This window comes from Sinocyclocheilus grahami, unplaced genomic scaffold, assembly GCF_001515645.1.
Source record: "Sinocyclocheilus grahami isolate Dianchi unplaced genomic scaffold, SAMN03320097.WGS_v1.1 scaffold707.1, whole genome shotgun sequence".
Taxonomy (NCBI): domain Eukaryota; kingdom Metazoa; phylum Chordata; class Actinopteri; order Cypriniformes; family Cyprinidae; genus Sinocyclocheilus; species Sinocyclocheilus grahami.
The window spans coordinates 351,044-366,682 of NW_015505886.1; the positions used below are offsets into that span (position 1 = coordinate 351,044).

The following is a 15,639-nucleotide window of genomic DNA, read 5'->3' on the forward strand; positions in this document are numbered from 1 at the left end:
AGAAACACAAAACTCACACTTACACTCACACTCTTACAGACTCTCTCTCTCTCACACACACACACACACACACACACACACACATACACATACTAATAGCAGCCCCAGACAGTAGGAGGACAGCGTGAAGGTACACAGGACCTAAAATTTCCACTCTTTTATTAGCCCCGGGTCCAGTGGACCCGAACATCCTGAATGTAATATAAATGTGTAGGGGGATGTACAGTGTGTGGTCATTGAAAATGTGTTCTGATATATGAAGAGTTCAGATGCAAAAGCCTCTAAATGCCGTCTGAAATTGTCTTCTAAAATTAGTGTTTTTATCAGGCCCCTATATTCATGTTCAGTTATTTCACTTTAATTGCATAGAAAATTACCTATACAGTGCCATTAGAGTAAAATTACTGAACCTAAACAAAGCAGCCTGATAAAAATGCTCAGTTTAGATGAAAATTGCAAATGGCACTTAGAGGCTTTTGCATCTGAACTCTTCATATATATATATATATATACGATTAATTTAATTCCCATTAATCGATTATGAATATTAATTGATGACATTTGGGTGTTAAATACAAGAATGGAGCCAACCCTGCAATATGACTTCGTTTAAACAATGTCTCAATAGCTAATTTGTGATTGGTTAACATTATCTAACAGCACTTGCTCTCTTGGTAACATCAATGGAAAAAAGTCATTTCAAGTTATTATATTTTGATGAAAGGCAAGGACAGGCCATTTTTCTTATATGCACTGATAATTCGTACACAATAACAGCAGAGAAATCAAGTCAATAGCACTTTAACATCTTTTGTGTGTCCTCATCCTCATTCACTGCTTCCTTCAATCAACCTACCTCCCACCTCCTCGACTAGAAGACTCTCACCGTGACGCCGGTCATAACTGCAAAGACTCTACCTCTCGTGCTGAAAGCTGCCACCTCCACCATGCCTGCTTCCATAGCAACACAACGCCCCACAGTCGCCATGGTCACTGCCATCAGCAACCCCCCGAGACCCGGCGCCAATTCCGACTCCCAGAGCACACCAATCAACCTTCAGGTGGCCAGCAAGCTACCCAATCAGGATACAGATGCGGGCACACGGATTGTGTCCAAGAATGTTATCGTCGTGAGTGTGAATTGCTGCTAAAAATTCTTCCTCTTCACTTAGTGTTTCCATATAGCTTAAATATAACTATTTTAAATTAAGGTAGAAATGCCAGTCTGTGTTTTTGCATAGTTTGCTGTAGACTAGTCATATTTGCTTTGATGTGTTTAGAACAGGATGTTTATGTCTCCAGTTAGTATGAAGATTTTAAATGACTTCCTTTCTGACAATGATGTGCTTGGCTGGGGTGTATGGTGACATACTGCTGTGATGAAACCAGATAGAGGATAATTTCCTCTAAATGTTGTGAATTTCTCCATTTCAACTGCTGAGTGCCCAATAAACGGCTGGTTTTGTCACAGGTCACCACCACCTCTGCCCAGCCTATCAAAGTTCCCCAGTTTGTCCCTCCTCCTAGATTGACGCCTCGACCCACCTTTCAGCCACAGGTGCGTCTCTGTTAGACCTGCCCCCTCCCGTTATGTATGTGCAGTCCCACACTGACGCCACCAGAGGGGCACACAACCTAGTTTCAGAGGCCTTGTGTCTGTAAAGCCTTTGTTTACAGACATTCTGATTCAATATATTTTTTAACTTCTCATCTTGAAAGAGTTTTTAACATGGTAACTAAAATTGCTCGAACACAATCACCCAAACTTCAAGACATCACTGTTCCACACTTAAGAGACCCAAATTCAGCTTTTTTCCTCATAATAAAACTGACGCTCACCTTCTCCTTCCCAGCACTGACTGTTGCTGTGATACTGTCTGCTCCTATTTTTTTTTTCTCTTTGCTTTAGGGTTCTTACACACTAGATTTTACACTCTGTTAGAAATGCTACAAGTCTGTTGATATCAGTTGGGGATATTGTGTTAAAAAAAAAGATTTAAAAAAACAAAGGTTTGCGAAAGTGATGCTCAGTCATGCAACCTAGAACTTTTGCTTTGAACTCTGACCTAGGCATCTGTTGACCAATCAAAATTCAGTCCACTGTAGTACTGCTCTGTTTTGAGCTGGCCTGCTTCTGTCTAAAATCTCTAATGGTCCGTTTCCACTGAGCGGTACGGTTCAGTACAGTACGGTAAGGTACGCAATTATGTCTGTTTCCATTGTCAGAAGTTGTGAATGGTAGCAAAATAGCGAACCCTACCATACCACTTTTTTGGTACCCTTCCGTTGGGGTACCTAACACAGCAAAGGGTACCAAAGGGGTGGGCTAAACTCACCGCAGAAAGTTGATTGGTTGACTAGAATCTTTACTTTTGTGTGATACAAGGGGATAAAGCTTCTCCTTCACTCGTTCCGCTCTGCTGTCCATGAGTGTCGGGCAAAACCCAAAAAATATAACTGTGTATTTTATCATTTAATATTTTCACACAGACTATAGCTGTTTCTCAATATGCGCTCTTGTCTGTTCTTGTGGACTTGTCATTGAAACGTCATTGCCCAAAAACCAGCGTAGTTTTCCAAATATTACTGTTATCGTGAAATGTAGTTTTAAGAGTTTTTCAGGCGAGAATGTAATTGCTTAACTCAAATCTGTGGTTTGTTTATAAAGATAGTGCCTATTTGAAAATTTGCTATGCCGATTTCAGAGCTCCAGGTGATCACCGGGCACTCAGTGCTCATGTATCCGCATAGAGCAGCCTTTGCTCGGCTTGTCCTTCTGACATTTGCCGCTGGCTCTGATGTCTCTGTAGTGATTAAACATGAGATGCAATTAGTTTTGGATATATTTAACAGGCATTCGTGGTCTCATGAATCTATTATTTGTTCCTGGTCATATCGTTTTGGCTGAGCACAAAGTTATGTTTAACTATATATTTATTTTGAACTTCACCGTAGTAAAGTACAGCACTGACTTTGTAGCATACGTTTGACTGAATTGTTTGCTTTTGTCTTTATTTCCGCTTATATAAGCCTCTTATACTTTGTACTTATACTTTTATAATGGCTATTATTGTTCATTAAAACTGACATTTAACAAAAAGAGGCAGCGTTGTGCTTATTGTCACGCTTTATCGTTGATCGCTACTTTCCGGCATACACCACACCTATCAAGTAAGGGTACTGTTGGCAGTGGACACGCAAGCTGGATCAGGGTGTTCGGTCCCGAATCGTACTGTACTGACCCGTACTGCTCAGTGGAAACGAGCCATAAATGCATTCCTGTCTGTCAAATGCTCCATTACAGCTTTATCTAGTGTGTAAGCTCCCTTAAGCACCGTGTCTATACTGGAAGTGACCCATAAGTGCCATCACTCAACGACTTGAGGTGCATGACCCCTTCAACAACAGTTGTTTTAACATTTGGGTGAATAACTCACCAGAAGTCCATTGGTATAAAAATGTAACTTCTGTATGTTCATTGCTTATGTCTGGTGTAGACACGGTGTTTCAGAGTAAGACAGCGTGTTGCTGTTTGTTCCTTTGTAACAATGCTGTTGCTTCAGTTCTTTGATATTGCTTTGGCTGACCCTGTCATTAACCCCCCACCTTCCTTAAAGACTGACAGTATATCACCTTTTACCTCAAAAAGCTATGTAATGCTAAAGCAAGCTCAGATGAATCCACTTGAACCAGACATTTACTTACCCTTATATCGTTCCAAACTTGTTTGACTTGGGGTGTGTTCACACTTGTCACGTTTGGTTCGATTAAAACAAACTCTGGTGCAATTTCTCTGTTAGTGCGGTTCATTTGAGTAAGTGTGAACACTGCCATCCGAACACTGGTGCGCACCAAACAAGTGGACGAGACCACTAAAAGAATGGGTCTTGGTTCACTTCCAAATAAACTCTGGTGCAGTTCGAATGAAATATGTAAGCAACATGGACCAAATACTTCTAAACAAACCAAAAACAGGATGTAATGACAAGAATGCAATGCGACATGATTTGACATCGAGAAACGAGCGGTTTATCCAAAACAAGGGCAAACGTGGAGCAACGAGTAGGTAAAATGCTCTTTGTGAGTTTGCAGGTCATAAAAGTAAAATCATGTACAATCAACAATGAGCACGCTTAGTCCAACCATTCGGTTTATTCAACATAAAGCGGAGCTGAGCAGTACTTTGGGTACTTTGATGTCATACACCGATTGGTTTGTGCAGCGCCACTTTAAGTCGAACACACCTATTGTTTGGGGTGTTCATTAAAGGGATCATATGATGCAATTTCAATTTTTCCTTTCTCTTTGGAGTGTTACAAACTTTTGGTGCATAAAGAAGATCTGTAACATTACAAAGACTAAAGTCTCAAATCCAAAGAGATATTCTTTATAAAATTTGAGACCTCCTAAAACGGCTCATTTAAACACGCCCCCACATGTCTACGTCACTGTGTGGGAAAATTTGCATAACACCGCCCAAATGTTCACGCAAAGAAAGAAGGCGTAACTTTTATTCTCACTGTAGTTATTGTTATAGAGCTGATCCGTGCTGATCGCTGAGGAAATACATCAACTCCGCGCTGTTGATTGTGGGATCTGCTTTCACCGTGGACGCGGAGTCCAGCCCGGGGTCGTCACATGTGGTTGCCGCATGCCTGCCGGCCGATCCTTCATCGAATCCGCCGGCTGTGCTGTTCTCAAGGCCGCTGGCCTCCGCTCACTCATGCCCGCCGTGTGTGACGCTGTGTGACGCATTTTATGGAAGACTGTTTCCTGAACCTGCAGAGTAGCATACAATGGTTCTGTGTTCTATAAAGTGGGGCAGTTCCAACTTTGCAAGGACAGTCTGGAACTTCTGACTTGCAGCCTGTAAGTACATTTTTTAAATGTAAAGAATTTGCCACTGATGATTCAAACGCGGGTAGCGTTTGTTGTTTCTCCGATCACAAATGCAGATATGGTTTTATGTTTACGCGGCGCGATACGCAACGCAACGTGTAAAACCACAGTACAAGTCATTATAATCAGTAATTATGTCCCCACTGGATGCAACAAATGCCTCGTTTGTAATGGGTTTTATTGGTTTTGTCTCGCCGTGCTGGGAGACGGCATCACAGTCTGATAAGGGGCGTAACATTTCCGTCACACGCTTGAGGTATTCAGCCAATCACAACGCACTGGATAGCTGGCCAATCAGCGTACACCTCACTTTTCAGAACGATGAGCTTTGTAAAAATCGACGCGTTTCAGAAAGGTGGGGCATAGAGGAGAAACAATAATGTACATTATTTTTACCTTAAACCGCATAAACACATTGAATTACACCAAATACACAACATAATGTTCTTTTTAGCAACGTCATATGACCCCTTTATGTTCCATCACGAAATATGTCATTCAATGATCAATCAGGTTGTGAACATATCACTATGCCTTTAGGTTTGGTATCTTTATGTTCGCTGTCAAAAATGCCAGTGTAAACGCTAAGCGGACCAGGACCAAATGTATATTTTTCTTTTTTTTGGTCCAGACCAAACGAACCAAGAGAACCAAACTACAAGTTTGAGCACACCCTAACTTTCTTATGTGGGCAACTCTGGCCCTCAAAGTCCACTGTCCTGCAGAGCTTTGCTCCCACCTCAATCAAACACCTGAACAACTAATCAAGGTCTTTAGGATTACTAGAAAGTTATAGGCAGGTGAGTTTGATCAGGGTGGGAGCTAAACTGATGGACATTGTAGGCCAGAGTTGCCCACTCCTACTGCTGGTTTGTTTTGATGTTCCTAAATTGAGCTTTGCACACATTTCCATCCACTTTTAAACTAGTCACTGAGGGGTGAACCAGAGCTCAGTGTTAGCATTACTTATGGCTGAGGTTGCCTTTTAACACAAAACAGCATGGATGTTAGGGGCATGGAATCAGAGTGGCTTTCATGATCGATTGGTTTGGCAAGCCTCTGTCTGCTTTCTCACCCAACCCCATTCCACCATTGCACAGGTTCGACCAAAACCCCCCATGCCCATCAATGTACCCATCGCTCCAGCTCCTCCTCCCATGGTGGCGGCTCCCCTAATCCAGCGGCCCCTGATGCTCACCACCAAGCTTACGTCATCTTTGCCTGCCTCTGCTGGGCCCATTCACCAGGTGCACATCGTGAACGGACAGCAGTGTGCCACCATTGACAAGACCATGACTGCAGTCACGAGTGGCACCACGAAAGTCACAGGCATCGTCATCAGTCCTGCCCAGACACTTCAGATCAGCAACCTTAACTCAGACTTGAAGGTGAGCGCACCCGTTTCTATTAGCTTGATTGTTTGCTCCAGACATGCAACATTTTTCAGACAAATCTTTTTCTATCTTATAGGATAGGTTTAACTTTTGTTCTTGCACTAAGAATCAAACAGCTTGACTGGGTTGCTTATCTTTTTTCTTGTTCGCTGCGTCAGACTGTGAAACCACAGGGAAGACCAGAACAGGTGGTCACGAGTAAACCACCCTCATCCTCTCCTCCTCTTCCAGCTAAGATCAAACGAGAGGAGAGCCCACAGGTACTGGTACCTTCACAGAGTTAACAAAACCATCATGTCTGACAAATTTTGCCTGAAGCCTAAATAATAAACTAATAAATTTTCTTCCTTCAGAAACTTGCCTTTATGGTGTCTCTTGGGTTGGTCACACATGGTCATCTTGAAGGTAAGTCCCACTGGTGTCAATTCTGCACTGTGGATTTCCATTAAATTAAAGTTACAAGGACAGGATGTGTTTAACCAGATGTGCATGGGATGTCATTGCTCTCCAGAGATTCAGAGTAGAAGACAAGAACGTAAGAGGAGAACAACAGCCAACCCAGTGTACAGTGGAGCAGTGTTTGAACCTGAGGTACAAACAAATGTTCAGAAGTTCCCTCCTCCATCTGTTCTGATTTTGAGAGCTTAGATTGAACTTCCAACTTGGCTCTAACATTCCGATTTCTCTCATATATCTCAGAGGAAAAAGAGTGCTGTCACTTACTTGAACACTCCACTGCATCAAGGCACCAGGAAGAGAGGTCTGTACCTGCCTGTCTTAGTTGCTTAAGTTGATGTATTGTAGCCCTGCTGCTTCTGTGTACCACCTAACAGACACCTAATAGACACCTCTCTGCTTTCTCTTGCAATTCTGCTTTGTCTTTGCTAGGGTCTGATCTCTTTGCAGACCTACATCATTTGAGTAGACCTAAAAAGTGGGCTGTAAAAGTGGTGGTTAAGGAACCTCTTCCCCAGTTTGTATAGTTTCCAGAGAATTTGGCTTATTTTGGACTTGTTAACATTTGACTTAAGACTCCAAAATGTCAGTTGGCTTACAGGGAGAAATGTCATCTCAGTGTTGGTTCACTTCAGATTTGAGTCTCTTGTGCTCTGTGCTCTTTGCACTCTTTTTTATTTTAATTTTTTTACTCTTTTAGAATATCTTGTTATTTTCTTGTGAATTCTAGAGCTGTGCTTCAACATAATGGATTTAGCTTGATTTGACCTTGAAAATCTTGACTAGGTCTTCACCCCAAAGACTTGAGGATTGACTTGAGCTTGGCCTTAAAATACTTTATATGAACTCTACCTCAAAGACTTGAGTGTTGACTTTAAGCTTGGCCTTGAAAGACCTGACTTGGATACCACCTTAAATATTTGAGCGTTGATACTGTTGAAAGTTCTTTACTTGGACTCTACTACTTGACTTGAGTGCTGATGTGAGTAGGTCGAATTAGGTGTGTAAGTGAGAGTTTGTCTGTTGGTTCTCTGGTTGTCATGTTACCTTTAGATGTTATGTTTATATTTATTGTTTTGCTTATTTTAGAGTGCATGATGCATTGCTTGTTCCTGTAGGAGCCACCTGCAGAGAAATCTATTGAGATTTGAGATTAGATTTCAGTGTAGACTTTCTCTCTTTTGTTCTTTCTTTCGCTCATTGCTTTTCAAATTCCCTGCATGCTGCTGTGGTCGTCTGTTGCACTAACTGCTTTTTGTGACCCTCCCTTCCATTTCTCCTTCGCTCTCTCCCTCCTTTCCTTTGTTTCCATGCTAGCCAATGAGGATCCCCTCTCTAAGGTATGTTGCAACCAGAAAATGCCATTATTTTATTTCATCTTTGTGTTTTTTTTCTTTCTTTCTTTTCCCCTTTTCCTCCTCCTCCATTTTTCTGTTCCTTTTTTTTTTGGTTTGTTTTTCTTTTCTTGTCTGTCTCATTTCACTCAGGTCGCCCTCCCAAATACAGCACCACCACCACCAGCAGCACAGCGGTGCCGGAGCTGGGCTGCAACCCCCTGCTCTCCCCCACCAGCAGCCTTCCCGCCTCCCCAGCCCCTGAGCGGCCTGACACGGGGGGCTTTCCCCTCTCTGTCCACCCTCATTCTGTCCCCCAGCCCAGCCCCAGCTCTGGGGATGTAAGTAGCCACCTGCCAAGTCTGGGCGACCATGTTGTTGAAAGGCCCCACTATTACTATTGTTTTAGTAGATTCCTCTACATCACAGGCTGGCCCTACCCCCCAAAACCCTTCACTGCATTCATCCTGTACACCTCAAAATGTACAGGAGCAAGGTAACTCCTGTTAGAGTCCAGCATCCACCCTGGAAAGAGAAAGACTGACCTACCAGCACTGTTATTTATGTGTTTATTTGTTTTATTTGTTGAAATGGAGCCAGCAGTCTTACAGAGTGAACAGTCTTTCTCTACTTCCCACACAAATATCAGGCCTGAAGTAATCATAGTATAGTATTTTTTTTTATTCTTACACCCCATCTTAGCATTTAAGCCAAAATAACCATTGCTTATAATGACATGATACATTTTCAATAGTGATTAATCCAATAATCCCAATTATAGTAATAATATTAAAACTATTAGCTAAATATCCAGTGCCCTGACTGAGTGAACAGTCCAGTCACCAGTGAGCCACTAGACAAATACCTCCAATCAGCAGTCAGTTCCTCTCCTCCCCGCCTTTCCCGCTGTCATTTGATTGGTCCAGGAAAAGAAGGGGGCGGTGGTACTGACACCTGCCGTTCTTCCCGACAGGGAGACATCCATGAGGATTTCTGCACTGTGTGCAGACGCAGTGGACAGTTGCTCATGTGTGACACATGTTCGCGCGTCTACCACCTCGACTGCTTGGACCCACCCCTCAAAAACATTCCCAAAGGCATGTGGATCTGTCCTAAATGTCAAGACCAGGTAAATAATAGCAGCACAACGAGCCCTTGGCCACTGATCTCGCAGGCCAGTCAGTGATGTCTCCTTTTAACTGGAATTCAGTCCTTTCAAGCACACACACTTTTATATCATTAGAAATGGGAGACAAACTGAGAGATCAAACTCCCCTTTCCCTGCCAAAAATGAAGTGTACATTTTTCTCCCCTTAAACGAAATGAGTTTCTTCAGGCATTAAGGCTGCTTCGTCCTTTTGTAAGCTCTCACATGGTTTGGTATTGATTGTGCCTTTTCTTCCACCCATCATGTAAGTGTAAGACAGCATCAAGCACTCCCATTGAAGTTCTGTTGTTCATCACTGTTGCCATATACAATTTATCTCAGTTTCTTTTATGGCTTTCCAGGGGTCAAGTGGGCACAGCACTGTTCTGTTATTGAGAGAGTTTCTTTTACAGATTCTGAAGAAGGAAGAGGCCATTCCATGGCCAGGAACCCTAGCAATTGTCCATTCCTATATTGCTTACAAAGAAGGTAGAGATATTTTGATTTCGAGTTATAGAAATTTGCACCCCAATTTTACATTTTAAGTGTAAAAAAAAGTTTATAACCAAATGCATACATCTATGTTATAGTGCATTCAATTTATGAGTGTTTTGTTCCTGTCCAACAGCAAAAGAAGAAGAGAAGCAGAAGTTAATGAAATGGAGTGCCGAACTAAAGCTGGAACGAGAACAACTAGAACAGAGAGTGAAACAGCTCAGCAACTCTATAACAGTGTGTTACTTATTTTTCTCTTTAACTGGAGCTTTTCTGGATACAAGATTAGTTATACAATTGTTCTACGTGTCTGTGAAGGGATTTTTGCCTCAGAAAACCAGTTTTAAGAGGAACATTCAGCTTTTTCTCATTTTATCCCTGCAAATATTCAGTACGGCTTGTTACATCATATACCGTAGTTCTTCTAAGATTTCAGTTTGTGTTTGTTATATAATGCTGTATTCCTTTTCTTCAACAGAAATGTATGGAGACCAAGAACAGCATACTTGCCCGTCAGAAGGAGATGCAGGCCTCTCTGGACAAGGTAAAACACCTGGTCCGCCTCATCCAGAGCTTTAACTTGACTCAGTCCATGGAGACGGACATCCTACAGGATTCCAAACAGGACTGCACAGAGTCAGGGAGCATCAAAGACTCAAAGGATGCAACACAAGTGTGTGTGCAGGAGAGTCCCACCGAGCCTAGCGTGCAAGTACCAGCAGCCGTAGCAGTTCCCAAAGTGAAGGCAGAGCCAGAGGTGGGCGAAATGGCAGAGCCAGCAGCCGCAGTCACACCTGAGGGTGCGTCAGGTGAATCGGGAGTTAGTGCCCCGGAAGTGCCCAAAACCACACTTAGCGAGGAGATGATGGATACGGTGAAAACACCGGAGCCTGTGGAATTGGCTCAGGCCAGGGACGTAAAAACTAATGGAGGAACGGACTGTGTTTGTACCGGCTTGAACCCGGAAGAAGAGGGTGCTGTCGATGCCGCAGAATCTGTGGGCTCCGAGAACATCCCTCCCAGTGACAGCAGTTGTTTAGAGGATGCTGGGAAGATGGAAGTGGAGCTGCAGGAAGATGGAAGTCATGGCATAAACACCAACAACGGCAAAACCTCAGAACCTTCTCAGCAGGCTTTGCCATCCCCTCTAAGCAGCGTGGACAACCCCAAATAGTTCACCTCACACTAAACACATTTACATCACCAAAACATTTAAACAGATTTCCTATTGCACCTTGGACTGGTGCACAAAGTTGCCAATCTATAAGTATATAAAATATATTCAGGTCTTCCTAGTCTTCATTGAAAAATAAGTGCTTTTCTGTTTCATGAAACAGTCGTTTGTTATCAATGGTGTTTAAAAATGGCATGAATTATGCAAGCAGCTTCCTCAATTTCAGAGATGCACATTGCATAATGAGTGTCTGTTTTTATTTTAATTCCGAACTGCCAAATGCTTTAGTTCCTACACCACCTCCCCCCCCCCCCCCCCCCCAATAATGGTAATATCCTCTTACTGTGTGTTCAGTCTAAAATATAATGGATTAGTCCCATCCCCATTTTTCCAAAACCTTTTCTTTTCTTGGAAAACAATGACTAAGTCACAATTTGCTGTCTTAAACTTGAGGGTTTGATGTATGAGCCAAATTGAGTAATAAGGAAATGACAGAAAACCCTTAATTAAAGCACAAGCTTTATTGCAGATAACTAAAGCAAACGCACTAAGAACCTCTTAAGAGACTTTCTGAGCAAAATTTTCAAAAAGCGCTTAAATCTTATCTGTTGGTTTTTACGCTTGCCAACATCCTGTAAAATCGAAAACAATAGCCAGTTGCTTGCGTACGAAGTGGGAAGCACTGTTTATGACAGATTTCTGCTGGTTTTTAGCAAAAAAAAACTTTTCAGTGTGTTGCATAGTATCTTATCCTGTCCCATGTAACATCTTAAGTCTTAAAAGTAATTCACCTTTTGTTATGTTAATGTCAGGCCATTCCAAAAAGCATATCCCTTTTAGCTTTGTGAAGATAGGATTGAATGCATATCAAATTCCACATATCCGTTTAAGGCATCTTTGTAAGTGCTTATTTTGACTATGTAAACAGTAGTGCATATTTATTTGCGATTTCAAAAGAACGATGCATAGCTCATTCTGGCTGTTTAAACACAAGAGAGAACCTACCACAATATGGATTCTGTATTTGGGATGATGTTTACTATTTTGTTTGTTAGTTTGTTTTAAATTATAGATTTATCTTGATTAGTCAGGATTTCATGACTTTAAAACCCAATTTGTGATTCTTAGTGGATGGGGTCTTGGTTATATCAACAATGTGCTGCAATTTCTCACAATCTACTGTGAAAATTCACATACGTATCCTTAATACATTCCCATAATGCCCTGTTACCTTTTGAGCTAAGACTGGGTAATAACGGATAAACATTCATATCAAGGCATCCATTATTGTGGCATAACATACCGACATGAATATTTAAGGCCTTCCAGAAGTCACCATTGTCAGTCTAGAGAATATTTAAAGAAAACTACTTTTATTCCTTCCTGTACAGGTGCCCAGAGTGCCTTCAACCTTTTACATACTGAATTTAATCTCATAAACTGGTCATATTTCCCTCTCTCTGTAAAACATCACTCAGTTAACCTTGATTAGAAGCACATTTGTTGTAATTTCATTCGGTTAAAGTGAAATGGTTGTAGTGATGTGCTTGTGTTGGTGTAGTCCTGTCTGTCTTTACTTAATCTAGTTATCTGCTGTGAAGTTAAAGAGCCCCTCTTAGAGTAGGCTATATTTTAAGGAGTTAAGGAGTTGCCTTGAGCTTTTTAATACTCTGAACAAAAGTATATCTAAGTGATTGCACAAAATTGGTCTGGAGAAGAAAAAAAAAAAAGAGTTGTTCCTTATAATGTGTTTTAAATTAATTCATTGGTTTATCGGAGCACTCTGTGCCACCAAAATATTAAGTGTGTGAATCTAGTGACAAAAATGTGTTTTTTGGATTGATATTCATTGGAAAAAAGTTTAGGAAGTCATGGTTTCCTGTCTTTATGCACTTTTTATAGGAATGTCCTAAGTATTACTCATTTATTTGCCCAAAATACTGAAGTCTCTGCTCGTTTTTAAGTTCTTTTGTAGTGTGTGATTCAGGAGATTTTGTTTTCTCGTGTATCACAAAACAGGACTGTTCAGGCCAGTGACTACTACTTAATGTCATACATAACACTCTGCTCTTAAAACGACTTGCACCCTTTCTTATTCGCGTCATGTCCTTCATCTCTCCTTCAGTTAGAGTACTGGACTTGTACCTAAATCAGGTATTTAGATTTCAGCCTTGACTATTAGTAAGACTGAACGGATCAAAGAAAACCTGCAATCTGATTGGATAGACTCAAACCCCCAGAACACCAACCTGTCCAATCAGTTCAACAAAAAGCATGCCGCCTTATGCAAATTTTTTATAATTTTTGTCAAACTTTTTTAATATGCATTTAGTTTAGATTTTATTTTGTAAAGATTTTTATGTGAACTTTGTGTCACTTTCCTTTTTACATGTCTGGCGAAGATGATGCCAAAACGAAACAGTATACATATGTACATCTCTTAAATACACTTGCTTTTTTTGTTGTTGTTGTTTAAATTATGAACAATATACACTTTCACAATGGCATCTGTAGAAAATAGTTAATTCATGTACAGTTACAGATGGGAATTATTTGCTGGCCACAATTCTGGGCTCTTTGGAACGTGGAAATGTGGCATTTCGTCTGTGTATGAAACTCATGGACAGTTACTTTCATTCAAGTCTGCCTTTGCTCCAACACCATGCTGAATGTTATTGTTATCTTGGTGTGCTGGGTGGGGGGTGGGGGGTACCAGTGGTTGTGAGAAGATATTTATGGTCTTACATGGCTTATCTTGCAGAGTGCATGTAATCTGTTGTGGGTGGGACCTTTAGAAGTAAGGGGAGGGAACTTCTGAAAGCCACGCATTCAAGTTCTTAAGTCAGTATACCCAAAGAGAATTCAAACATTTTGCTGTTAGGAAGCCTTTTTATATGCATTCGAGATACATATCATTGAACGTTTTTTTCCGTCACAATTGATTTCTGCTCTAGCTTAAAGCTCCGACGTGCGGGAAACGCTTTCTAAGTTGTCTGTATGGCTTTGCAATTTTGGTTTTTGAACTTTTAAAAGGCGAAAGGTTGCTGTGTACATTTTATGCATAAAATCGAAAACATTTTCACACCCATTCCAGCTGTTCATCCTGTCACCTTGATCTTAAAGTGTGTAGATCATCCATATTCTTTATGGTGCATTATAATTCCACAGTGACAATGAAGTCATTGTAGTTTTAATGTAGTTTCTGTTCACTTTTCATACTATTTACTCAGTCATGATTGTGGCCTTCTCGTACTGTTGATGCATTTCATTTCTGTAGTCGTGACTTTCCTGGTGTTGTGCACTGTGTGAGCGAGTGTGTTTGTTTTAGCAGGTGTGTGTGTGTGTGTGTGTGTGTGTGTGTGAGAGCGTTACCTCATCTACAGTCAACTGTCCAATTGGAAAACATTTTTGTTTACGCGTGCAAAAAAGAAAAATTACAACAAAAAAAATCTTCCACTTGATGAAACACAAAACAGGATACATTGTAGCGACATGAGTTATTTAAAAAAAAAAAAAAGAAAGAAAAAGTTCACCTGGTGTGCTGAACTAAGTGTAAATGGTTTATTACACAATATGAATATTTGTAAAATTGTTTGTATTTTTTCATAATGATTTTAAAAAGGAGTGTGTTTATTTTTTGACTTTTTTCTGTTACAGAGCTCTCTCTCTCTCTCTGGTCTTTTTTCTTGTTTGTTCGCCTGACATTGTGAGTGTGTCAGTTGGTTCTTACCTCTCCTGTATTGAGCCTGTGATGAGTCCTTTGTATGCAGTGTTTTGAAAATACTGTAGGGAACATGGGAAGAAATTGATATTAGGAGCATTTGATCAATTTGTATTTATTTATTTTATCATTTTGTTAATAAATTGACAAAGAATATTTGCCTCCCGTTTGTCTTGAATTCAACTTGGCTTTATAGAATGACTAAATGACTTGTGAAACTGATTTTAAAGTGTCAAGCCAAAAGAGAGATTTGAAGTGTTGGGGTGGATGTTGAGCGCAAGTGCAGGTTAATTATGGGCTGTGTTTAAGGACTACAACTACTGTTATTGCTGTATAGAACAACTTGCTTTTTTTTTTTAAATACAGCAGCTTCACAAGATAATAACCAAAGATATTATTTTACTCATAAATTGAAAATGTGCTGTGGTACTAACCTGTAGGATAATCCTGGAGCAATCCATGACAAATTTAAGACTCTAGATGTGTAAACTGAAAATTCCTCCAACTTCTCCCCCTTGATTGTTCTGACATCAAAAATCAATCAAAATGGCTGTAATTTTAATAGTAAAGGAAGATTACAGATAGTGCAATCGCACAATTCATCGTCTTTTTGTCATTATAGCACTGTGCATACGGTGATATTTCATTTTGCTGTCAAAAGCCTATACTGAAAGTGTTTTTTCAGCATTGTGATCCTCGTTTATCACAGTACAGTTACACAATCTTTCAGACATATTCACGTTTAAACTCAATATAAACAGCGTATTAAATGCATTTGGCTTCTAGATTTATATATTAAGTTGCTCAAGCAAGTGGAAACACATTTGAACACAGCATATAGCTTTCTTGTGTTAGGTTATCACAAATATTTTACATTAAAACTTACCACTGACAGAAACAGTCGCCTCTCGTGCCTTTTACATTTAAATCTTTATTACAAACAGTCCCGCGGGTCTTAAAGAACTTAGTTTTTCTACCTCCACAAGACACAAGTGCATGTTGCCTTGTTTATCGAAAAA

At 40.6% G+C, this 15,639-nt stretch overlaps 1 protein-coding gene across 3 annotated transcripts; it reads left to right on the forward strand.

Moving 5' to 3' along the window:
- The first annotated feature begins 562 nt into the window (after window positions 1–562).
- LOC107559989 (PHD finger protein 21A-like) lies at window positions 563–11,000 on the forward strand. 3 transcript variants are annotated; one of them, XM_016244026.1, is made up of 12 exons: window positions 563–1,130; window positions 1,472–1,558; window positions 6,000–6,287; window positions 6,452–6,553; window positions 6,647–6,698; window positions 6,805–6,884; window positions 6,993–7,053; window positions 8,067–8,089; window positions 9,057–9,212; window positions 9,644–9,719; window positions 9,859–9,962; window positions 10,204–11,000. In XM_016244026.1, the coding sequence occupies exons 1-12, from the start codon at window positions 948–950 to the stop codon at window positions 10,897–10,899; spliced, it is 1,908 nt and encodes a 635-aa protein (XP_016099512.1). In that variant the 5' UTR covers window positions 563–947; the 3' UTR covers window positions 10,900–11,000. The 3 variants fall into 3 exon arrangements, with proteins under 3 accessions (XP_016099512.1, XP_016099510.1, XP_016099511.1); XM_016244024.1 differs by lacking the exon at window positions 8,067–8,089 and adding an exon at window positions 8,237–8,424; XM_016244025.1 differs by lacking the exons at window positions 8,067–8,089; window positions 9,057–9,212 and adding an exon at window positions 8,237–8,424.
- Window positions 11,001–15,639: the final 4,639 nt, after the last annotated feature.

Bases quoted from the DNA above. Each gene is read 5' to 3' on its own strand.
- LOC107559989 (XM_016244024.1), top strand. From the start codon at position 948: ATGCCTGCTTCCATAGCAACACAACGCCCCACAGTCGCCATGGTCACT. The intron at 6,699-6,804 runs GTAAGTCCCACT...ATTGCTCTCCAG, and splicing joins CACACATGGTCATCTTGAAG to AGATTCAGAGTAGAAGACAA. The intron at 6,885-6,992 runs GTACAAACAAAT...CATATATCTCAG, and splicing joins GAGCAGTGTTTGAACCTGAG to AGGAAAAAGAGTGCTGTCAC.